The sequence below is a fragment of the Notolepis coatsorum genome (assembly GCF_963971535.1).
Source record: "Notolepis coatsorum genome assembly, chromosome: 1".
Taxonomy (NCBI): domain Eukaryota; kingdom Metazoa; phylum Chordata; class Actinopteri; order Aulopiformes; family Paralepididae; genus Notolepis; species Notolepis coatsorum.
Window position 1 is genome coordinate 298416696 of NC_140165.1, and position 26820 is coordinate 298443515.

Sequence of the window (26820 nt, forward strand, 5' to 3'; positions counted from 1 at the left end):
CCCCTTAACAATTGTGTGTATTGAGCCGTACTGTATTGTACCCATTCTGCAATCTGTTAATAAATTTTTTGTTTAATCAATAAAAAGTAAGGGTGCAATTAGCACTGTGCAATCCATTCTTTGTGGATCTAGCCCTGAGTGTATAATGTCTTGACAGCATTTGGTAGTTGTGTCCCTTTTGGTTGGGAAGGGATGGTGATTGCTCTCTGATGTATATTAGAAAATATTGCTTAAAGGGGCACTACGCCCAAGTCAAGAATTCATGCATGTTGTTCCTGTGGTCTAAGACGGTTAAAAAAATATTTGTGAATTGATTGATTGATTGAAAACTTTATTAACAGATTGCAGAATGGGTACAATACATTACGGCTCAATACAAACAATTGTTAAGAGGATGCAGACCAGAGAAATACTTTTGTCTTGTTTACATCAGGGTCCCCCATTTTAAATTCATCAAGACATTTATGACATACAAGACATATACACAATATACAGTACATGAATACAAACATCTCTCCCAAAAACCAGAGTGCTAAAAATCTTTATGTAATCAGGTATACATCAGGTATACAATGTAAATGTAGGTCTGAGGCTGCTCCATAGACGATGCATGGTATGGTAAAGGGGAACCCAGGGGGATGTTCTTAGTATCGACTGTTTCAAAGTGACATTCTAAAAGGACCCACGTTCCTGTTGTAATGGTTGACGGGAAATTTATTTGGGTCCAAACTGTTCCCGAGCAACAGAATTTCAGTGAAACTCTATATGGGTACATTTTATGTTTCACAACTTGGAACACTAATATAGAATAAAGTATACATGTTCTCCCTTTCATTGTCTATGGAGCAGCTCCAGATTTTATTTACTGTTACATCGACACTTTATATATCTTTTCTACATCTATTACTGTACATTTACTGTATATTGCTGTATACTTTAGAATGTATATTCCAGACTGTGTTTTTATTCTTTTTGATTTTGACTACCTACATGTTTATTGTGAGTGATCTCTAGTGCTGAATTTCCCTCGGGATCAATAAAGTACTTCTATTCTATTTATACCTGATGACATCACAGGTTTGAGTGTTACATTTTCAGATTTCTGGCTTTCTGGGAGAGTATCTTGTGCTCATACATATTGATTGAACTTTCCTAGACCATTACCAGTGTGGAGTGGACTGCTGATTCTGTAGTCGAGCGAGAGAGAAGTAGGTCCCTGAGCTCCAGCTTTACAGCGACCTGCAGCTTCTATGGCACGACTATATACTGTAGCTCCTAATGGTCAGTTTCAATGGAACTGACTCTTGTGTTTGCTCTCAGAATTGTGGAGGGTATGTGATGGCCTTGCCTCACACACAGCCGTCTTTGCTAGGTATGTCAATGGTTAACAGACTTAACTGTTAGGACAGGCTATGATGAATTGAAAATGGGGGACCCTGGTGGAAACAAGACGAAAGTCTTTCTCTGGTCTGCATCCCCTTAACAATTGTATGTATTGAGATGTACTGTACTGTACCCATTCTGCAATCTGTTAATAAACTTTTCAATCAATCAATCAATCAAACATCCTATCGGTTAACCCTAGAGACCCACTGTAGGCCCATTTTTGTCTTCTCTAGGGGGACACGGGAAGTCGACAATGGATGTCCTATATAGAAGTGGGTTATACATCATCTGAAAGCTCGGAACCGTACGATCAATTTGAGATTCGAGTGAGAATCTTCCTATTCATGAATCCGTAATAAACATTTGTGTTTTGGTTGGGAGTCATGTTGTCTTGATGTGTTTAACCCTTTCACTACCACACCACAGAAGGTTAACCTTTCACTACCACACTACAGACGGTTAACTGTCTGTAGTGTGGCAGTGAAAGGGTTAACCTTCTGTAGTGTGGTTGTGAAGGGGTTAACCCTTTGTCGTGTGGCAGTGAAAGGGTATTGTGATTGTCACAGTGAAAGGGTTAACTCTTTGGTAGTGTGGCAGTGAAAGGGTTAAGGGCTTCGAAAATCATCATGATGGAAGTGTATGATGGCCATTCCCATGTTCTCGATTACGGTAGGTCTCAGGTTGTGCAATAGACTCATGATATGACGTGAGGGGTTATGCAACATATTTCTTGCTGTTCTTATCACTGGTTGTGCAATATGTGTAATATGTACACTATTTGAAATGTGTATAATGTGTGTCATTCCTTTTGTGAAGAAAAAATAGGGAGTGCTTCACTGGATCAAAGAAATGTGGTGTTAAAGTAGCTTACTGTACTTGTTATAATGTAATTCCACTCACAGTGGAGTCTTCATCTGGGAGTGTAATTTGTGGATGTGAAATTGCTCACAACTCTCCTCTCTCCCCGCTTTTTATTTTCAATGAACCTAGGAAAGCCATACATCCTCTGAACGCCCTACAGTAGGTCTCTAGTCTGTGGTTGCAAAGTTTGACAAGGCTGTGATTATTCTGGTGGTCACAATAGGTCATTCTATGTAGTGAATTGTCAAAAAGAATCGTCTCCCTGCAATGAAATGGCTACTATCATCACACATGAATGAATACAATTGGGCTCATTGGAGTCTCAGCTTCCCAGTCATAACTGATGTATGCGATCCCACACCCCAGCATGCAGACATATTGAAATACGCCATTTTAAGAATGGGTGTAAATAATACGGCATACAAAAACGGCATGGGTTATTTTTGCCCATAACTACATGGGAATAGCATAAAGTCGGTACCCGTTAGTGTTGTCACGATACTGGAATTTCGACTTCGATACGATACCTTGAAAAGTATAGATATTTTCGATGCCAAAAAAAATATATATATATATTTTTTTTTTACAAATTTTGCTTTTGTTGCTGGTTGATTCTCCTCAGCTTCTCTCTGGTACTATAAGAGAAGATAAATATAACACTTTTAAAACCCATTTTTATTGCAGAACATGGTATTTTCTCAAGCAGACAGATGTAAACACTGTAATCTGTGTTGCATGTACCTGACAAACTGAACTGTTATTAGTCATATTCCGACTTAACTGAATGCACGTGTGTGTGTGTGGACTACTGTACTATTACAGGTATTGAAATGAACAATGCAACTTCCTTAACACTTTAACTGCCGGAGGTTAAATTCATGATATACCATCCGTTGCCAGCTCTATTTAACATGGAGAAGTTCCCCTTCTTTGCAGGGCTATAACTTTTTAAATTCTATTGCTAGATTGCCATTATTAGGGCCCATTCAATCTCCTATATGTATTGTTCATTGTGTAGCAACGTTAAACTTTTTCATTCACATATTCATACTAAAATATGGTCTAAAGTATAAGTATGTTTTCATCTCTTTCTGCAGCTTTCTCCAGAACGTGATTTATAGCCCCAAATGCATTATATTGATGATGAAATACAGTTTGATAGCAATCGGCGCGATATAAAAAATTCCAACTGGACGTACTTCTGGAAGTTACTACACGTCATCTACACGTTGACCGGATGGGCGAGGGGGCGTTTATAATTCCGTGGGCAGCGTTATACCATTCATCTAATGTGGGTCATATTAGGGGTGGACGGTATGGTCTAAAATTTATATCACGGTATAATTTGAAGCATAGACGGTAACGGTATATATCACGGTATCAGTGTTTCTGTTAGAATAATTTTTTTTGCCTGATAGGCAGGCTATATAAAGAATGACATCCTCAAGGCATGTAGATTTATAATATTTTAACTTAAAACTAGGCTACTTTTGCGTATAAAGTCATTATATTCCAAATAAAATAAGTCCCGAGTCGAGACTCCTGCTCCCATTGCAAACAGCGGGCTGGATTTTGCTAGAAGCATATGTAGCTGCAGAGCCGCAGAGCGAATTGAATTGAATAAGAATTGAGACAAGGGTGCCACTCATCCTCAGCTTTAAGAATTGACAATTGTGTCAACAAATTGACACACAAAATGCTTAGAGACGATGGGGGTCAGAACGGCGCAAGGGTGGGGGGGCGCTGTTTGATGGGCCTGTGACCAGACCTGAAAGAGCCCCTGGCTCTGCGGCTCTGCAGCTGCATGCTATTCGCAAATCCACTGCTGCAGCCGTCCTCCCGGCTCCCGCTGCTACCGTCGTTATCATAACACTACACACATATCGTAATGTTTACAGCAAACTGTAGTTGATCACCAGGTATGTTTTATTAACGTAGAATAATTCATATAAGAAAAACGATAGGGAAATATCTTACCTTTCTCCACTGGTTAAAAATGCCAGGAACTGAAATTGAAACTTGCTGTGCGCCGCGGTGATATGTGTTTATTATGAAATGACAATTGCGTGTTGACACGCCCACTGCGCGAAGCCTCCTAAATAACTTTTTCCAGTTTGCACATATCTATTATCTATAACTAATTCTATCTATTTTTAGGGGCAAATGCGATTGAAATAGTCGTGCTGTGGTTACATGACGTCATTGCTATTTTAGAGCTGCCCTACCGGTTACACGGTATAGTCAAAATCCATACCGTAGAGCAAATTAATACCGTTTATACCGTATACCGTTTATACCATCCACCCCTAGGTCATATGTTCATCATAGCAGTTAGTATCGAACACGGTAATACTACACGCTAAAACTCACCCCAGTCTCCTCGGGCCGCTTTTCAGTGGGTCTCAGGCCTGCGGATGGGAAATATGATTCCGATCACAGATTTTTGAAATATTGATATCAAAGACGAGTTACGGCGTCCTCTGCAACTTGAGCATGGCTAGGAAAGACGCCGAAACACGTTTCCGGCACTTAAAGTGTGTTTTTTTTTTTTTTTATGAATAATTAAATATCGATATTTCGGGAAATGAGTATCGAAACTGTTTTAAATATTCAGAATCGATATGTATCGATTTTTCGATATTTTTGACAACACTAGTACCCGTAGAATCAATTTCCATTATGCAAACAAGATTAAACTAGAATTAAAATGTCAGTGTTCCGCTTGTAATACTCATGTGTTCCGCTTAAATATAAAGCGCGCTTGTAATAAATATAAAGCGTTAAACTGTTGTGGTTGAATAATAAGATATCTTGGCATGCAAATGTAAAGGTTTAAAAAGTGGCATAATCAACCAGACATACTAGCCGCCCTCCAGTCATTTAAACTATTTTACTGTGACTACCACCTCCATGTTGGGAAGAAACTTGAGGATTTAAAGGGAACACCAAATTAAAGGGAAAATGCTTATGGATAACATATTGTATCATACCTAGCCTATTATCAGGGTTTGCACAAGGTCCTTGAAGTGTTTAAAGTGCTTGATTTTACAAAAAAAAGTCTAGGCCTGGAATTCCTTGAAAACAGCATATTTTCTTTAACAAGATGCTTATTAAAAGGTAATTGAAATTCAAATCAACCATTCATTGAACGTTTTGTTCATCCATGATAAAATTGTTCTGAATCAAGAAATTAAATGTTTTAATCTAAAGTGTAACTAATTGTCGGAAATTGGTTTTAAGCCATAGATATTGGATCAGATTTTTTCAATAGAAAAACTGCAGTGAATTGTATCCTTTTTAAATGCCTTTTTTAAGTGCTTACGAAAGTACTTTGTCTGTGAGAACCCTGTATTATAGAATTGGTTTTTGTAAGTTAAAATATTAGTTTAAATGTCAGCAATGTCAACCGAATAGCCTCTATTTTTAGGACAATGGACTGAATGAGGTAGGAGGTTGAAAAGAAAAACTAGTATATATATATATATTTTATATAAATAAATGTGCCCTTGCCAAAGGTATATTTGAGATGCCATCGTCATATTTTGCTGGACCCAGAGGGCTTTTTGTCCACACAGAAAATCTACCAGGAATCAATAATAATAATAATAATAATAATAATAATAATGAACTTTATTTGTATAGCACCTTTCATATAAGAATTGCAGCTGAAAGTGCTTCACAGCAGTAAAAATAGACGTACAATATACCGTACATAAAATGCAGTGTGTGGATGTAATGAGTAAGTGACGGAATGTATTAAAAAGCTAAAGTGAAGAGGTATAGCAGATTTTAAGCTTACAGGTTAATGAGGGTCAGTGACTGGTTAGAAATCCTGTTTGACAAAAATGTCATCCCTACTCTTGGCTGTTGACTGAGGACAACTATTAGAGGCCCAGACATGTGCCCAGTACCCTACACTAAGCAAATGGAAAAGGCAGTTGTATGCCATGGGGGGAGATGTAGGTTTATGCAGCAAAAGCAATTGATGGAGGACTTTGTTCCTTGTAAATAACAGCTGGTGGCACAGAAATCATTCTGCAAAGCCTATTTGTAAGTTGGCATGCTCTGTGATACTATCTAAACAGACCCCAGTCCCAGGCTAACGTTTTTTTTTTACTTCCTTTTTGACTCACTGCAGGAAACGAGTGCTGCTTGTTAAGAGATTATTTACTTCTTTACTGTTGTGTCACTCTCGCAGAAACAAGTGCCGCTTGTTAAGAGATTATTTGCTTCTTTACTGTTGTGTCACTCTAATAGAAACAAGTGCCGCTTGTTAAGGGATTATTTACTTCTTTACTGTTGTCACTCTTGTGAAAACTTCTTTACTGTTGTGTCACTCCCACGGAAACAAGTGCTGCTTGTTAAGAGATTATTTACTTTACTGTTGTGTCACTCACGGAAAATTCTTTACTGTTGTGTCACTCTCGAGGAAACAAGTGCTGCTTGTTAAGAGATTATTTACTTTACTGTTGTGTCACTCTCGCGGAAACAAGTGCTACTTGTTAAGAGATTATTTACTTTACTGTTGTGTCACTCTCACGGAAACTTCTTTACTGTTGTGTCACTCTCATGGAAACAAGTGCTGCTTGTTAAGAGATTATTTACTTTACTGTTGTGTCACTCACGGAAACGTCTTTACTGTTGTGTCACTCTCACGGAAACTTCTTTACTGTTGTGTCACTCTCACGGAAACTTCTTTACTGTTGCGTCACTCTCGCGGAAACAAGTGCTGCGTGTTAAGAGGTTATTTACTTTACTGTTGTGTCACTCTCACAGAAACTTCTTTACTGTTGTGTCACTCTCACAGAAACTTCTTTACTGTTGTGTCACTCTCACGGAAACTTCTTTACTGTTTTGTCACTCTCACGGAAACGTCTTTACTGTTTTGTCACACTCACGGAAACTTCTTTACTGTTTTGTCACTCTCACAGAAACTTCTTTACTGTTGTGTCACTCTCACGGAAACTTCTTTACTGTTTTGTCACTCTCACGGAAACTTCTTTACTGTTGTGTCACTCTCACGGAAACTTCTTTACTGTTGTGTCACTCTCGCGGAAACAAGTGCTGCATGTTAAGAGGTTATTTCCTCGAACCCTGCAGGTTAGCAGGTTGAAAGGAATAATCCATCCAAATAGTAAATAGGATTTGTTTGTGTTCCAGATGATTAAAAGTAGGCTATTTAGCAACACTGAGGAAATGGATCTCATTTCTCGTTGGCCTGTAATTTATTCTTGTTTGTTTTGGTTTTGTGACAATTCTCCAGTAGATTTTGGGTTGATTCCAGATTGAGCATTTGCGTCTAATTTTAAATGGTGGGTGTGCTAGCTGGCCCGGCTGTGGTCATAAGAAACTGGACACAGACATGAATCCCTTTAGTGGGATGAGGACATTCAAAGGACAAGAAGGGAGAGTGCCCGCGTTTGATTCGTCACCTCTAAAATGTCAGTTCTTTTTTATTTTTATTTTATTGGTGTTCGTTACCAGACTGAAATAGATTGTGTTAATCTGACTTTATCTTTTGGCTCGGCGCTGTCTCACCCGACCCTTCATTCGTACCACTAATGCCCATCTATTTCTGTTACTTCACAATAGTTACAGTGTGACTAGGCTCTCGCACAAAACTGCTGCTAGGTCACAGTAGTGCACATGTAACCCCTGCTGCTAAGGTTGATTAATTTTAGACGTGCACTCTTTATTATAGAATTGCCTCAATATACCGCATTGCCATTCTAAAATGCTCTCTGTCTCCCCCCCCCCCCCCCCCAGTGAATCGTCATAACCACTTGAAGGACTTCATGCTGGTGGTGTCGATAGTCATCGGTATGGGCGGCTGCTGGTTTGCCTACATTCAGAACCGCTACTCAAAGGACCACATGAAGAGGATGATGAAGGACCTGGATGGCCTGCAGAGGGCTGAGCAGAGTCTGCATGACCTACAGCAGAAGTAAGGCTTCTTTCCACCGCCCACAGTGCAAGTCAGTGTTTCAAGCCAGTGGTCTCCACACACAGAAAACACGTTCTGTGTTTCTAATTGGACTCATCGCAAAAACCAAACGTACACATGAGCGATGGCGGCATTTGTAAGATGCTGTAAGAAGACATTCATAACTTCTTAGTGTCTTTGAAGTAGAATAGAGTAGGTGTGTAGTCTGGATTCATCTCCCTACCCTACCCCCCTGCCACCAACTTCTGTAGAACTCGCTTGTACAGAGTGTCATTCATAAGGAACAGGAAGTGTAGCTAGCTGTCACTGGATCATGAGAGCCTGTGAGCACTGAAGTGATTCATCATCTGGTTTCTTGACAGATGACACCACCACTGACTGCATTCTAGAGATGGTTTCCTTTTTCATTGGGGCTTAATTCCGGGGGGGAAATAGATTTCACATTCCCAGTCATAGCCAAATCTGCCGCGTGAGCGGTCGTCATCATAATCACCCTAATTGCGTTTTTTGTCTTTTTATTAAAAAAAAAATTCTACATCCCTGTAGATGTACATGTCACATACTCATTTCAGCAGAGAAGTGCACGCTCAGCCTATCATCACAAATGCATACAATCATTAGTTCCCATATTACATTACACGTATAATCCTCCAGTCACATGGCATCTCTAACCAATGGGTCACAGTTTCATTATTTTGCACTGCTTTTGCATGTGTGGTGGAACCGGAGAGGTTAATGATGCGAGTGGTCAAATCTTCTTGGTTCAATTTAGGTTAGAAGGAGTTCAGTAGAGGGCTTGACTTTCCCTCGCCAGGAGAATGTGTCAAGCACCCCCCCCCCCCCTCCCCCCTCAATCTGTGGGATCATCTTTTTAAGCTATCTGGGAGGAAAGGGGGTGGGGGAGGGACGGCCAAGGATGAAATGAGGGGGGAGGGAGGGCGGTACAGGGGGGAACAAAAAGCATTGAAAGGAAATTCCACAGTTGCAACAACGGCCTCTTTTCAGATGGCTGCATACCGGAAACTGCTCTATGACATTATACGATGGCAAGCCTGTGTGAGTTCACAGTATGTAGACTGATGACACAAGCCTTAGGTTTCAAACTGCCCCCCACACCCACTTCCCCTCTCTATCTGCCTCTGACCTCAGCCCTGTCTGCATAGCGCTACATCTATCTTACACAATCTGCGGCGCTTGCTTGGTGTGGCGCTACGGTGGCGTACTTGTAGTGTGTGTGTGTGCCTCGTATGTCTCATAGTATAGCATACACTGCCTGTTGAATACAGACCAAATGGCCCATAGACTAATCACGCGTTCACATCATTATGACATTATGACATCCGCCTATGGCGGGAATTAACTTCCTTTTCCGTTTACCAGTAATTTTGTCCTTGATGCTGCATGTGGGGTTAATGGGGAAATTGCGTTCCACTAAAGGATTTTTGGTTTTGTCAACGTTCCAATTTTGAAAAGACAAATTGCAAAAAAATATATATATAATTACCGGATGTTGCAGAGAACACACCGACACTGGTGACGTCAAGTGACCTGATCTGCAATGTTAAGCTTGTTTTGGCTAGTGGTTTTTTCCTTTCCTTTTTTAAATCAAAATCCCCTGCCTCATCAGAGAGAGATGTACATTAGAAGGGGTTGTTCACAGGACCGCAGCTGCATGAACCACAGACGAAGCTAGTAGGAGCGATCTATTAATAGTCCCATTCATTTTCCTATAGCTGCAGGAGATTCTGGAGACTCGGGAGCAGCCAGCAAATACGTCACCCGTGAGAGGTGTATTCACCACTCCATGGGAACAAGTCGGGGGTGGGGGTGTTGTAAAACCAGCCTGACCTCTAGAAGACTTGTACCGCAATTAACACTGAACACACACGCATGCGGGTACATGCTTCCTGATGTCGGCTTGCAAGTGGAATTGTTTCCTCCTCTTTTACTCGGCTACGCCTCACATTCCACTCACTGGCGAAGAGTAGGCTAGCCAGCCTTTGGTCAGCCTTTAGAGATGGTGTTCGGTGTATCCTTTCTCTCCGACAGTCATTAGAACTTGTTCAGAAATTGTACAGGAAATTATTTCAATGTTATACTTCTTCAGAAATTAGATTAGTGTGTACATATTAGCATATCTCAAGCATGTGAATGATGTCTTTTCGACATTCAGAAAGATATTTGACAAGCGCATGAAACACAAGTGTATAGGAAAGTGTCCATTGAGTCTAGATTGTTGTCTCTTGTTTACAAAGCAAACTTGCACAGTACAATAATGCGTTTTGCATTGCAGTTTCTACAAGGACGAGAAATGGCCCCTTTTATTTGTTTTTACACCCACACATGAAGTGGGTGGTTTGTCCATCACAACAATAGCTTGTGCATTTGTTATTATTTCTTGGATCAATAGGTTGACAGTCGGCTAAATAATTAAATAATAATTAATAATCAACCTGTAGCATGGGTGGTGCATCTCTGAGAGAGGCCTTTCACACTGGCAGGGCTCTGTGCCAATTCTGGCTCCCAAATCTAACCTTTGAACCGGCTGGTGCGTTCGGGCCAAAAATGTACTGGTTCAGAACCTGAAAAGTTGGTTCTCAGCTGGAACCATTATTATTTTCTTTTTTTGCAAACCGTGACACAGGGAACGAAATTAACTTTTTGACTTACCAGCCATTTGGCTGGTAGATTTAAAAAACTACCAGCCAGGCAGATTTTTTACCAGCCAAAAATTAAAAATAGCTTTTTAGTATATCGCCATGTGTTATTATTACTATATAATACTCTCATATACTATTTTCAATTAATATCATAAACAACATAAGGAATATTAGCATAATTTTGAGTGGACTGAAGGAATGAGTCAGCGTTAATAGTTTTAAATGCAAATAATTTATTGAAACATAGAAGTGGGGTCGGGGACACACACACTGTTTCAACTCACCACCCCCGCATCATATTGTAGTCTAGTCTGTCTTCAAACTTCCACTCCTCTCGAAACCTTTTTATATTTGAATATCAACATTATCTGTGCATCCTCAGTAATCCTCAGTTTACTACAATATACTCCTCTCCTGAGTCCCGACTAGTGACTTCATCGTCTTTCCAAACACACGCACACACAGAGAAAGGGAGAGTGCCCCCCCCCACCCCCCCACCCCCCCATTTCCCTTTCCCCAGTCCACACTGTCTGCTGTTCTCTATGGCTCTGCCGCTGATCAGGATTAGCTTGTTAGCTTACGCTAACATAACGTTCATTTCGGGCGATGTGGGCATAAAGGAATGGCGACGATGCAATGCATGTTAGATGCATTTGACCCGTTGTGAGAAGAAGAAAAAACCACAGACTTATTTCGGCTCGCAAAATAGGCGCACTGCTGTGTAGCTCTGCTCTCAGGGAACAAACTTAACTTTTTGACTTACCAGCCATTTGGCTGGTAGATTTTAAAAACTACCAGCCAGGCAGATTTTTTACCAGCCATTGGCGGTTGGCTGGTACTTATTTTGTTCCCTGCCGTGACATAATCAGTGGGCATGTCATATTCTAGGCTGTGAAGACGAGAGGAAGAAGGAGGGAGACGAAGGCAGGGAGTGACAACAATGTGCAAGAATTTGCAGTGGTTTGCGAGTTACAATTAGATTGTATGAACCAAGTGTGTGAAATGTTAGCTGGTCAAGTATTTAAAGAACGCTATCGTCTATTACTAGCTGCTGCAGAGTAGATACAATACCATACAAGCCCCTCAACCTGAAATACACGTTATAAGCTGATCAATCTTGTGATCTATGCACAAAAGCCAAAGCCAAAAGATGCTAGATTAATAGCTTTATCCGTCTGATTCAGATGATGCTTTCGGCCATTTTGAGCCTCTCATGGTCCGTATATGGGCATAATGTGTGTGCCACGACATGAGCGCTTTCCCAATCTAGAGGCTAGACTGTGTAGAGAGCATCCACGTGGTGCGTTGAGTATTGAGCAAGGCCCTCTGTTGGTGAAACTTTGGTTCCGCTTAAACTGGTGTGAGCCTGGGCTGGTTCGCCAGAAAGCACAGAGACTCGAACAGAGCCAGAACCAGAACGTGTCTGTCTGAAAGAGCCATGAGTGCTAGTTTAGTTATAGGATTCTCCAATCACAACGATTGCTTTGTCTGAGGGAAGCAACAGTTGTGATTGGAGGATCAAGAAGAGAGGGCAGGGTTTGAGATGGGTGAATTCACAACATTATAGACCCTTTCATTGCTTATAAACTATGATGAGGTTTTGGTTCTGGAAGTTTCTAGATGAAACCACGCCACGTCCAACAACCTGTCCGTGCATTCGGTTAAATTCGACCTAGTCGAGTGCTTTCATCAATGATTTCCCTGGAGTTTTCCCTGCGGTGTGCAGTAATTGTGTTAATGAGGTATGCAGGACACTGAACACCAACATCCTGCCCCAGCTCTAATGCTCACTGCAGCAGTGAGTGAGCCGCGGCGACAATACTACATTTCATGTTTCGAGAGCTAATGATTTAAACTCAAAAGATGCAGACGCATCACTTATCTACAACATTTGGACGGAAAAAGGGTCATAGAGGCTAATTAGGCGTCACACATACTTACTCCACTCAAACTATGCAGTTTACGTGTCTAATTATTGTCTCAGTCAGTTACTGGTAGTACACAGCGGTAGTAACGGCAACAACCAAAATGTTTGGTTAACCTACTTTGTAATGTGGGAACTGTCCACCAATCGGAGAGATCTCAAGTAATTGAATATGTTCTATACCAGTGGTTCTCAACGTGGGGTCCAGATGTCCGTGAGGGTTGGAGCACATAAGCATATCTTAAACAAAAATCTTCTCCGATGGGGTTCCCTGAGACAACATCTTATCCATAGCCTAAAGTCTATACATTTTGGGGTCCTTGACATAAACGGTTGAGAACCTCTGTTCTATACTGTATGGCATACTAACATTTGACAAACAAATGTATCTGCTAATGCTAAATTATGTGAATAATATGTGAAGGAAGCTTTTAGAATTAGCGCAGAATTACACAAGCAAATAGGAACAGATTGATTAATTATTTTAAATGGGCAGCCTATAGCTTGCCTTGGCACTTAGGTTAGGTGTACCATTTAAGCCCACCAAAATCTATAGAATTTTTTTAATATATAATACCCAAAGTAATTAAACAACGTATAGATAAAGTGAAATTTGAAAATGTAAGTAAGCGGGACATACCGGTTAGCCTAGGCATTGTCCAACTAACACCTCTCCCGAAGGCTAACCAGTCATGTCCGCTTCCATTCATTGTGCTAAGCTAGGCTAACGTGCAGCCAGATAGCTTTCTACTGAATGCACAGAGGAAACTGGTATCTATCTTCTTCTCTCTCTCTGGAGAAGACAGTGAGCTAATTCCCCAAATGTTGGTGTGTTCCTTTGAGGTGTGTGTGTGGCCTTGTGGACAGCCTAGCTAGGGGGAACTACGACAGCATTGTAAAGGATACAGTAGATGACTCTGCCCAGCGGAGCCTAGAAAAGGCTGGCATCTCTCCCCGCAGCTAGGGGGCATGTCCTCTGTGTCTGGGCCGTGCCTTTCTTCCTGATCCCTGCTGCCAGCTGCTCTTCTCTTTCCAAAGCGTCAAACAGATCCTGTTGCTGTATCAAGTGGCCTGGCCCGACCGCACTCCCCTTTTAACTGCTGGGCGACGGTGGGAGGAGGCTGTCTGAGGCCTGGCCTCACGCTGTGTTTCCTGGGTGCCTTTTTATTATTATTATTATTATTTTTTTTTTTACAACACCAGCTGGTGTTAAGCGTCGGCCCCCGGTCTTAATTCACCCTTGTGGAGAGCAAGGTGTGAGGACCGGCCACTCCCGGGTTGCATTGGTTGATATGCATTCGTCGTCTAGCTAAGCTGTACATAATGATAATTATGGAAAAAAAAATAAAAGATGATTTTTTTGGTATTTTTTTTTATTGGACAGGCCTGGCAGAGAGGAAGGATGGGAGAAGATATGGGGGGAGGACATGCGGCAAAGGTCGCCGGGTCCGGGAGTCTAACCCGGGATGGCCGCATTGCACTGCAGTGCGTTACGTGGTGCGCCACCCTTACGTCCCGATAATTATGAAATGTATATGAAATTACATCAGTTACATGACAATAAAGCCATATTAATTGGCCACAAAAAAAAAGCTTTTTGATTTTCTTTCCTTTGTTGAACCCTGCAATGCAGTATGACAGACAACAATGTGGCCCTTTTCCTTGCAGACCTAGACAATGCAGCCCTGTCGGTGCTGTTCTTGGCTGGAGAATGCCAGAGGTCAGGGTCGAAGGCATTAGTGGCAAGTGTCCACCACCCACATTTCCCACCTCAATACCCCCCTGGATCACCTTTCACTGGGCCTCTGCTCTCTTCTTGTCCCCTCTATTGTGGTTTTCAGACTGACATGGAAAGTATACTGCCCCCTGGTGACTGAAAAACAACACTATGCCTTTTTTTCTTTTTTTTTGTCTGTTTTGTGTTTTTACCAAAGGGAGAATCATTATCTCATTATGTCATCCGTCTTTTTGTGTTATGAGGGCGGTGGACACAAATTACATGGTTTTAACCAGATTTTAAGACTGGCAACAAATTCCATGTATGACTTTTTTTTGTAATATATTGTTGTCATCGCTGACACAAAAAAGGGGAGTAGGGACCACACTCGAGGAAAGTCATTGTCATCGCTGACACGTCATCGGGACACTTTAGGAAGATTTACTGAATTCTGATGTGAATTGCGCTAACTTGACAATGAAATGCATTACAACTTGATGACATCATAAGGAAACGCATGTTTAATCTCACTGAAATGGTAATCCACTGACAACTGTTGGAATGCCTTGTTTCTTATTTAACATGTTTGAAAATGGTACAATGTCTTGCTAATTTCCATAAGATTGTAATATTTATGTATCTGAACACAGTTCATTTGTATCTGCGACCCAGCAGCTACGGTTGTTGTCCATCTGTCGGCTCCGTCCATCCGTCTGTCCCATAAACGGGAAGTGACTTGTTACTTTGAACAGTGTCCTATTTGCACCAATGACGCCTATATTTTCTCCATCGTAACGAAGAAGTGTGCAGAGTTCATCGTGTTCATCATTGTGCCATTATGGTGGCACTATTCAGAAATCACACGATCGATATTGGTGTACAAACCAACCAAAGTTCAGATCACATGTATGTACAACTTTGACAAGACATAACTTGTATGTCCCATTGACACTACACACCTTGTACTCACATGGGTTAGAAGTAGGGATGTCCGATATTATCGGCCGATATCGGCATTAAAATGTGATATCGGAAAATATCGGTATCGGTTTTCAAAAAAAAAAGAATCATTTTTTTTTACATTTCTATTACCTTTATTTATCCAGGCAAGCAAGTAAGAACAAATTCTGATTAAATTTATTGTCAAGTATGCATAATGTTGTGTTAATTCCACAACAAGAGATATTTAATGTTAATTACCTGAAATGATTCCATTTTTTGGGGGGGGGAAACCCTGCATATATCGGTATTGGTTGATATCCGTATCGTATAAAAGAAGCAGTGAAGCCAGACCAGCACTCTCAGGTTCAAAATTTAATGGCAGCCTGAAACAAACATGTTTCGGAAATATGTATTCCTTCTTCAGTGTTATAGCTTGCTATATCGGTATCGGAAATTAAGAGTTGGACAATATCGGGGTATCGGTAAAAAAGCCAATATCGAGCATCCCTAGTTAGAAGGCTTCAAGGCAGCAAGTACCAGTAACAATGGGGGGGGGGGTTCCTATAGCAGCTTATCACAAATGACGTGCTTGTTCAGTGCATAGTGCATAGTTCAGTGAGATTTTCTCTTTTTTGTGATGACACGTTATTATTACACATCCAACATTGTCTTTTGAGTTGGTCTTGCGATATGCGCTTACATGTCATTGTGCTTGTCATATGACAACCTTGTGGAGCTGAACTTTATTATTATTATTATAATTTTCTGTATCTTTAGGCCAGTCTAATAATGTCTCTCGGCGCACGTCACTGCATACCTGTTCACATGACTGCATGTTTACATTACTGCATGCGGCACAGGAGACAGAACCACTCCCACTATTTACACGGCTGCATCACTGTGCCATAATTTACGGCCCCCGCCGCCCACCTCTGTTGTCGTCGGTCTAATGCAAGCTCCCTGGCAGCTGGCCGAGGACCTCTGCCCCTCGCCACACGTAAGCCATTGTTTCCGGTGATGCACTGTCGATGCAGGTGCGTCATTCCTCGCAGCGCAACACTCGGTCTGGTGTCAACACCGAGCCAATGAAAAGACACTGGGTGGGGTGTGTGTGTGTGGGGGGGGGGGGGAATACTTCCCTTAACGTGTTTATTGGTACATTGTTCAAGCCTGGTGCGGAACGTTCGTAAGCTGAAAATGTGATGGGAGTCAACGGCGGTGGCATGGATTCCGCTCCAGCCGCGGATGCTTTGCTTTTCTCGTTGTAGTGGGTTTTACAGCCTGCGGCGATGACGTGACAGCTGGTGCGCCGGGATGTTACAGTCGTGCCCAATCACTGGCACCTATTTAAAAGAGAGGGGGGGGGGGGAAACACAAGCGGTCGTATGATCGTTTGGACTCTCTGTGCTTTTGTATGTTTTCCCCTTCCCTCGTCTGTGCCCCCCGTGACTCCTCCCGTGTTGCCCCGCAGACTGCAGATCGCCCAGGAGGAGCACCGCTCGGTGGAGGTGGAGAAGGTGAACCTGGAGCAGAAGCTGAGTGATGAGATCAACTCGGCCAAGCAGGAGGCCCAGCGGCTGAAGGAGCTGCGCGAGGGCACCGAGAACGAGCTGAGCCGGCAGAACTACGCGGAGGAGGAGCTGCATCAGGTAAACGCTGCAGGACCCACGGTGATGACCGGCACGTGGACCATGCGGACATTTATTCTAATGAAGAATATCTTCAAAACGTACGTTTATGTCGCTGATGGACAACCGATGTGGTTTAATTTGTTACCAAATTGAGGCAGTGTGCGCCCATGGCTCTTGTTTGTTTGTATATTTTTAGTTAGTTGTAATTTCTGTGGAGACACGTGCAAGGACGTCCACACTTGTTGCATTATAAATGGGGCTGGAAGGTATACTAGATTATATATATTTATTACATGGCGTTTTAACATTCGCCGAAATGCTTGATTGTGATTGGTCAATAGCCCTGACAGCGGTGAATTATTTTTCGATAACTGACCGCTGCCATGGGCAACGCGCAATAATCACAGTGATTATTGTTTTTCGCAGCTGGAGCAATCAAGCCCACCGACACACACTGCATCAGTGCAATCAGACTCACCTGCCGGCTGCTGGCGATAATAATAATAACTTTATTTGGGCTGACAGAGCCACAGAACAACTGCGTCTGCATTTGATCTCGTCTTGTCGATGGTGTAAAATGAATTAGGTATATTGTTAGTAAGTTAGCCATGTAATAAGCGGGATAATGTATAGCTATACTCGGTCATTGTTGCAAAATAATTGACCTTCACTACATTTAAAACACCTCTGCGATTTATTTTGCGACAATGACCTCGTAGCTATACATTATCCCTTACATATATATATACTGTATATTTGTAAGTTAATAATAAAAAGATTATCTTTGCAGCAGTAATAAAAAGTAAGAAAATAGCCACTTTTTTTATGAAATAGGGCCATGACGACTGTATTACAAGATCAAGACATACAAAACATGTCATATCACATTGTAATTTGTACTGGAAAACTATACAGTTATACTGTCAAGACTCTAAAAGAATATTGTGATATGATATGTTGGGCACTTTGCCCAGCCCTACTTATAAATGCAATGCCTGCTAATCAAAATGAATTGAGGATTGCTATGGTTTACTCGCTTGTCAACATGAATTAGTGATTACAGTGGCTGTGTAATGCATGCAAAGACGAGGCTTATGTGAAGTGTGTCAGTGGATTTCACAGTTACTTAGCATTGTGAATTTACACAATTTGTATACTCGTCGGGCCTGAGGACATTCTCAAATGAAGCCCGTTTGTACGTAACCACAGTGCGTTCCCCGGTTGGCGCTGACCAGTGGTTGATGAGCTAATGTGTGGGGAGGAGGGACTATTGTGTTCTTCAGCTCTGCCATCCGAATGATGACATGTAGTGACTTAAAGCACGAAACATGTAGATTACAAAAGGGATTGTCGCAGGAAAAAGAGGAGATCGCTTCATGGATTAGATTAAAATGTATTGTCATCGTACAAAGACTACCTCAACAATCTAATGCAAATACCTAATTGTGGGAAGTTAACAAACTTGATTTCAATTCAGAAGAGATGAATAAAGAAACGTATGACGTTATTTAAAGCTAATGTTCCTTTCTTCCTCTCACGTTGTGTGATTTGTACCTCATCATGCAAGCAAGGCTGTTAAATTCACACCAGCTATAGGACATTGTGCGATTTGTAGCTTAACATGCAAGCAAGGCTGTTAAATTCACACCAGCTATAGGACACGGTCCGTCCTTCATTCGAGGAGCCGTTACATTACCCAAACCATGACCTGCTTCTCTGAAGGTTTTATAGCACTTGTTGCCTTTCCAGATGGCTTCGACAGAAGTATTTCTTATTTAAATGTCAGAATAGGAGTCTAATATTAGAGAATTGGAACATGGGGGATGTGTAGCACTATTTGGCACTTGCCTCAGGATGCCATGCCGATGTTCCATTTAAGACTCAGAAACCCACTGAACACTTACCCTAAATAAAATTAATTAATTAAAAAAAAAAAATTATTTGAACCGAAGAAGCATTTGTTTTTAAATGTTTTGGACAGCCCGTGTATTTGCAGTTGTATAATCGATCCAAATCACTTGGAATGTTGATAAATCACCAGACACTACTCAGCCTCTACTGTCTTGAACTATGAATGAACACAGCACTCTTAACATACCATCTTTAGATAATGTTTGAAAACATTGTTCCTCTGAAAACGTGAAACAGTTCTTCGTCTGAGGTACTCATTTATATACCGGTATACAACTTTGTACACGTTATAAGTACAAGTTATATATTCAGTACAACTAAAGACAAAGTAAGGCATTTGGGGTTTGCTGTCGGATGAGATTACTGTACCTCATCCCAGTCCCTCCTTTTGCACTACAAATTCAACACTGAGAGGAGTGCATATAATTGCTCCCTGACGAGTCTTCACACAATAACGTTTTTTTTTTTTTTTTTTTTTTTTGTGGTCTCTTTGTTCTCCACCCACCTCTCTGAACACTCGCACACAACACAGGTGCGCATGGCTCTGAAGAAGGCAGAGAAAGAGCTGGAGTCACGGAGTAGGTGGTGTCCCCCCGACTCGCTCCAGAAGTGGCTGCAGCTCACCCACGAGGTGGAGGTGCAGTACTACAACATCAAGAAGCAGAACGCAGAGAAGCAGCTGCTGGTGGCCAAAGAAGGGGTGAGTCCAGACTCCATTAGGGCCCGCCCCCAACCTCAGCCCACCAGGTCAATTGGTCAATCGATCCGTCCGTTTTTGTCTTGCGTCGAACCGACACTTTTTGAGTTGATTAGTCGTTTCCCTTGGGGGAAATTCAGGTGACTATAGCAGCATGGGGGGGGGGGGGCATGGTAATAGTAGAAGACATACATATAGGCAATACAGTACATGTAAAAACAAGCAGTGTAAACAATATAATTAACTCTGAATATAAGCACATGAGAGGTTGGCTCAGGATCGGGATGCTTGGAGAACCCTTGTTGACGGCCTGTGCCCCAAACGGGGTAAAAGGCGTAAGTAAAGTAAGTATAAGCACATGATCAGTGTAATCAAAGCGGTTCAAAGTGCAGATGAGGGTCTGTATGCCCCATCAGTTATATTATACGTTACAATAAATATGGTGAATAGCGCTTGGCTTTTCCATGCTGAAGGAGTTATTTCCTGAAGAACGATAAGCACATCCATAATCTCAACGGACGGCACTAGATTTAAAGGAACACGCCAATATTTTGGGAAATTAGCTTACCATCTTCTCCAGAGAGAGACACGAAGATAGATATCAGTTTCCTCTCTGTGCGTTCAGTAGAAAGCCATCTGGCTGCACGTTAGCCTAGCTTAGCACAATAAATGGAAGCGGACATGACCGGTTAGCCTTCGGGAGAGGTGTTAGTTGTACAATGCCTAGGCTAACCGGCACTGTCCGCTTCCATTCATTGTGCTAAGCTAGGCTAACATGCAGCCAGATAGCTTTCTACTGAACGTACAGAGAGGAAACTGATATAACCGTCACGGTGACCAATCGCAGCCACTCTTATTGTCTGTGACCAAATACGGCCACGCCCCATTCCCAGTAAAAAGTGGGAATCTCTAGAATGGGTTTCGGGCGACGGTGTATACGGAAGTGACTCTAAGGTCGCTTTCACACAGGGGCTGTTTGGTCCGGACTTTCGGACCAGAATTCGATAGTCCGGTTTTTCAGGTCTGTGTGAATGCGCGTCGAACTCGGTTCGCGGACCAAACAGTCGAACTCTGGTCCGCCTGAAAACGTAGGTCTCGGTTCGGCTTCATCGAACCAAACGCGAACCAAATATAGGAAGTGATTATTATTACCACTGCTCGCAGCACTCACTGCAAAACAAGCACACTGCATCTAATCTCTCTATCTATCTATCTATCTATATATCTGTGCATCTTGGGAAGAAGGAAGAAAAAACGCGGCTTATTATTATTACCGAGGCGCGCGGCTTATTATATTATTAATAAAACAGCTACTTGTGGGCACTCATAAAAACACTGTGGTCTACAAGTTGTTTAGCGAGAGGATGATGGTAATGTGCTTTAATAGAACAATGGATCAATGCCATGTCAAAACTCGGCTCCGCTGATCTGGAGGACTCGCAGTCCACACAGACACACACACACACGCGCGCGCACACACGGGATCGCAGCCACACACATTTCCACTGTCCAATAGACAAGCGCCCTTTTCGACCGCGTGACATTGTTCAGAAGGTCTCGGTCCGCCTGACAGATATCTGTGTGAAAGCAGGCGAACCAAATGAAGAATGCAACAATGTTGCAACTTCAGAACCGCACCGAGTCCACCAAAACTATATGTGAAAGCGACCTAAAGGTGACGATAGACAACACTTTCTGTTGTCAGTAGATGGCAGCATTGGTTTAAAATTAAAATGTGAAAATGTTGAAAACTACAACAATACACTTCCCAAGATCCTTAGCACAGGTCACTGGGATGTGTCTATTCTTCGACGTGATCTGAACAGCGGTAAACTATTACTCAGTATAGCGACCGCGAATGGTAAACTAATTATCTTAACAAAAGTGCGCTGGTAGCGTTACATATGTTGTCTAAAGGGGGACATATGGTACAATTTAAGATTTTAATGATAATCGGCATATAAAGGACAACATAAAGCATCGTTAATTTGTAAGAAACCTCAATGAAAACTGTAATATTCGCTATTGTTATGAAAATGTGATAGAATCCTATAAAATGTGGACGCATTTGGTCTACGTTCCGTTAAGTTATATATCTTCGTGTCTCTCTCTGGAGAAGACGAACATTTTGGCGTGTTCCTTTAAAGATGTCTTTCTGCATTATTACACGTGAGGGTGAAAAAAGGCATTTTGTGGACTGAGCAGGGAGTTAACGGCTCACCTCTGTCCCCACAGGCGGAGAAGATAAAGAGGAAGAGGAACACCATCTTCGGAACGTTCCACGTAGCTCACAGCTCCTCCCTGGATGACGTGGACCACAAAATCCTGTCAGCAAAGTAGGTATTAGAGTAGGGGTGTCCACCTGCTATATACTGTCCACAGAATGCTAGAAAGGCTTCGGCTGAGTGAGACTTCCCATCATGAAGGTTCATTCGAGATTCACTGCCCTCATCACAAGATTCACTACCCTCATCACAAGATTCACTGCCCTCATCACAAGATTCACTGCCCTCATCACAAGATTCACTACCCTCATCACAAGATTCACTACCCTCATCACAAGATTCACTACCCTCATCACAAGATTCACTGCCCTCATCACAAGATTCTCATCCCATCTCGTTGTTAGGAATTCGCCTTAGTTTGCTCATCACAGAATAACCATGACAACAGGGGACATCAAGCACAACTTCTCCAAAAACATATATGTTTTTAAATGTGCTATACAAATAAAGTTGGATTGGAGTGTGGTAGTGAAAGGGTTAAAGCAATTATATTTCAGGTGGTCTTCTTTAGGGTTGGGTACTGTTCACATTTGAACTGGTACCAGTTCCTCGAATTCGGAATCGGTACCTTTTTTCGGTACTTAACTCTCTCTGTAATAACTAAATGTAATTTCAGTTGTAAAAAAGATAAGTCCAAACTTAAAAATTTCAACATTGTTATTTATTTATTTAAATATTATCAAACACCTCTGACCTTGTCTGGTCTTTCCAAAAAGACCCAAGAGACGAGACAGTAATATACATATATTTGTGGAAAAGTCTCCCTCTTGTCTAGTATATTACACTCTTATTGTAACTGAGGGGTACAATTCCCTGACTGTATTAATCAAGTATGGTATCATTAAACCACTACCGTCTTATGTACATTATACTGGCCATACCGTACACAAGTATATGATGATGAACACTTACCCACAATGAATCGGTTCTACACAAAGTTGTCTTTAAGTATTTATTAGCAGCAAGAATACATAATATACTTTAATCGAATGCACTTGTAAGGCAAAGGAATGTGCGTAGGCAAATCAATAATGAATGTCCATTCTCTGGTTACGCATGAAATAAGAATACAACCTGAATATTAGGAATTATATCTAGGGGATACTGGTAGGGGGTTCCACCGGTTGTAAGCCAGCAGGGGGAGGCAATGCTCTAATGCAAAGTCTGGGTCAGCGGGGACTCAATAGGCTCCTGGAGGCGGTATATTACTCCCTGCTCAGCAGACGAAAGGCAGCGACTGTAATCCCAGTATGCGTGCAGCACAGGTGGAAGCCGGTCAGCCTCTTCAATAGAGACGGGCTCGAATGATGCTCCTCACGGGCAGGTCCCACAGCAGTGGGTGTAGACGATTCTTCTCCGCTCTAACAGCCTGGTCCAAAGCAATAAGAATAATAATCCAGCCGGAAAGGGGCTCCGCATTCACCGGTGCAGATCCTCCGGTGCGCGGTGCTCCACACCAACCAAGTTGAACTTGACGTTACTCAACCAAGCTCTGATACTCCACTATCCTATTCGCACGCGGCTATAAGTGCTCTATTTAGACACACAATTGCTCACTTCACTTGGTCTTTGACTCGTGATGAAGGCTTTTACTAGTAAGGAGCGAACGATACGTTGAACAAACGTATTAGGATAAACAAGACTCTATCTTGGGGCAATACGAGCCCTACTTCACCGCACGTTGCATAGTGGGTGAGGCTTCACTTGTTACTAAGACTGAACTGAACGGACTGCGGACTGAACTACTTCTGTATTCACCTGCGCCATATTTATATGTACGGGAAATAAACTAGTACCAGCCTTATTCCTGTCTCGTAGTCCTGGGCAGAACCGGGCATGTTGAGACAAGCCTTGACGGTAGCTTTGAACTCGACTCTGGGGGTAAGACACTGGCGCTGGTGGCACGCCATCCAATAATAGAACGAAATATTATGGTCTGTAGTAGGTTAAAGGGATATTCCGTGTATATGTACAAAGAATACACAAGGGATATCAAACGATATACAAATATTATGCAATATATATCAATCAATAAATACATATATTCGGTTTAATCTGACCCTTTGTAACACTTATACTAAACATGGAAAGGTACCCAAATTTGCTACCGATTGATCTAGCATGAATCGGTACTCTGTAGTGCCGATATAATTCGGGCGGTACCATTAACACTTTCCGTGCCGGAGCTCGGTGCCCCGGAACCTCCTTGAATGCCGTGACCCACTTCAATGTTAGCATTAAAAACGCCTAATCTATGTTTTAAATGATGGCTATGTGTCTAATCTGCCCGTCGCTTATCAATGACTCGTTTTCCAGTCAACATTGTCGAAGCGGATTGTTTTTTTATCGGTTCATTTTCGTTTTATAGCATTTTGAAAAGCCCTTGTTTTCAAGGAAAATATAAAGATTCCATGATAAAAGACATTTACTGGAATATTCTAGAATACACAAAAACGTTGTAATTTTTCGGCCTATTTATGAATAGTTTTCAAATAAACGCTAGATTATCGATAGTATATGTGTACGTATGCACGCTATAGAGGCGATCTGAAAAATCGATTCTCTTATTTCCTCATCAGCGATCGCGCACATACAGACACATCACACATAGGGCAAACGCTGAGATCTCAGCGAATACAACTCTGATTATCCCAAGACTGGTAAAATAGATTCCTTACCTCAGATCAGATGTTCTCCAAAAAGATCATTCCAATTGCTGATCGCCATTCCAAATATCGATCACGCTTATTGATTGAGTATTGGCTGCTGTAAATATATATTCCAGGCTGATTCCCGTCCCGCGATGACTTCCATGTTGATCAGACTTATTGCCAGCACAAGGAACCAGCTGGCTCCGCCCCTACATATCTACAGATCCCAGGTCAGTCTAAGCAACTGACCTGCAGTTACACAGGGATAGACGATAGGGGGCGCTTTTTTCCATTCTGAGCTCCTGTAGGGGCTGCTGTACCAACGGGAGACTCGGTTGATGAAATATGATCAGATCGCTAATAAAACGATATTTGTCGTCATCGGCACTCAGTGGGGGGGGGGGGGGGGGGGGCTAATAAAACGAGATATGTCGTCCGTGGCACTGAAAGTGTTAAAAGAACCGAGTTTGGTACCCAACCCTAGTCTTCCTGTGTGTCAAGCAGCCAAATCATCTGTCTGAAATGTCAATCATCTGAAATGCTGTTTGTGCAGCTCATCAACTTCCCTCAACGTCACCTCTGCTCACCCCAGATCCCACTACATACTGTAGAATGTATTCTACATGGAATGTATATGTATATACATATTTTAGAATGTGTATCTCTAGGGGCGGTTAGGTGGCGTAGCGGATATTGCGTTCGTCACCAACCCCAGAGCTGTGAGCTGGATTCGCCTGTTCGAATCCAGCTCACAGCTCCGGGGTTGTCACCAGCTTGGCTGGCCGTTCACACTAATACAATTGGCTGTATTAGAGGGTGGGAGAAGCTGGCGGGGTGGGTCCGGGTCGTTGTAAACAGCGACTCCTACAGTTCGGTCGGGGCGCCTGCTAAGCGCGGATAGGACTTGAGTGGGATAGTGTGATCCTTCCACACGCTACGCCCTCTCGATGAGAATCCGCGCTGCCAGGTGAAAAGAAGCAGTTGATTGGCTGGACGTGTGTCGGAGGAAGCACGTGGTAGCCTCCACTCTCCCAGATGATCTGACTGTGGGGGGTAAGTGCGCAGCGACCAGGAAGGGGATTGGGAATTGGCATACGCCTAACATTGGGATGGGAGAAAATCGGAGGAAAATGGAGGGGGAAAAAGATCAATAAAAAAAAAAGAAAAAGGAATGTATCTCTGACTGTACTCTTATTTGAGATTTGAGATTTGTCACTACCTGAATGTTCATTGTGAGTGATCTGCGGTGCTGAATTGCCCTCGGGATCAATAAAGTACTTATATAATATTCTACAACATGTGACTTTGCTTCTTACCTTAATTTTCCTTTCATTTCTCCCCACTCTTCCCTGTCTCTCTCTCTCTCTCTGACCCCTGCAGACAGGCCCTGGGCGAGGTCACCGCTGCTCTGAGGGAGAGGCTGCACCGCTGGCAGCAGATCGAGATCCTCACGGGTTTCACCATCGTCAACAACCCGGGGCTGCCGTCGCTGGCCTCGTCCCTGAACCTCGACCCCGTCTTCGGGGGTGGCCGGGCCACGCCCCAACACTTCGCCATGTCCGACGACATGGACGACATGGACGAGGACATGAGCTCGCCCGGAACTCTGCTGCAATGTAAGGGTTCGTCCGAATCTGTCAGCCACACGTGGGCTTGTAGCAAACGAACCCCTAGACACGGCATGGGCTTACTGGGGAAATCCAAAAATCAGAACACATGAGAAATTAGGATCCACTTTTCTACAAATACCTGGGTTTATCCCTACGGGCCTCCCTGTTGATGAAGGGATACGGGGTCATGTGTCTGTGATCGAATGAGAACGAGTGTTGTGTTTTACAAATGTTGTGATATATGAACTGTAATTGCACAAGATTGTGGTGGTGTTTTTTTTGTGTTTTTTTGTTAGTTTCTTTTTTGTACACGTCTCCAGTTGATTGAATGTTTTCGTTTTAATGTTGTTCCATTTTGTACATTTGTGTTTGCCTGACTCTTAATACCCCTTTTTACACTGATGCGATTTCCTGGGAATAATGGCACGTTCGCCGTCGACCAGCGGTTTTGTCTGGGGTCACAGCCCGGGTCCTACCCGGGTCGGCTGTGTGTAAAATGGGTGGAAGGATTGCACTCCCTTCGCTTTAATTACTGTGTATTAGTGTTTCAGTGTGGCATAATGTGCAATAAAAGGTCTGTATTCATATTTAAGTTGTATGC

At 42.5% G+C, this 26820-nt stretch overlaps 2 protein-coding genes across 5 annotated transcripts in view; one reads left to right on the forward strand and one right to left on the reverse strand.

Moving 5' to 3' along the window:
- The window catches only part of chrna10a (cholinergic receptor, nicotinic, alpha 10a), a gene marked incomplete at both ends in the record, with an annotated part of 116654 nt that overhangs the window by 67108 nt on the left and 22726 nt on the right, over nt 1-26820 (reverse strand). The window lies entirely within an intron of this gene.
- stim1a (stromal interaction molecule 1a) overlaps nt 1-26820 on the forward strand; it is a 69325-nt gene that overhangs the window by 36520 nt on the left and 5985 nt on the right. For all 4 annotated transcript variants that reach the window (XM_084333984.1, XM_084333986.1, XM_084333987.1 and 1 more), the window contains exons 7-11: nt 8014-8191; nt 16906-17083; nt 19509-19676; nt 21909-22009; nt 25990-26225. In XM_084333984.1, the coding sequence (XP_084190110.1) occupies nt 8014-8191; nt 16906-17083; nt 19509-19676; nt 21909-22009; nt 25990-26225 (861 nt within the window). The remainder of the gene's footprint in view (nt 1-8013; nt 8192-16905; nt 17084-19508; nt 19677-21908; nt 22010-25989; nt 26226-26820) is intronic.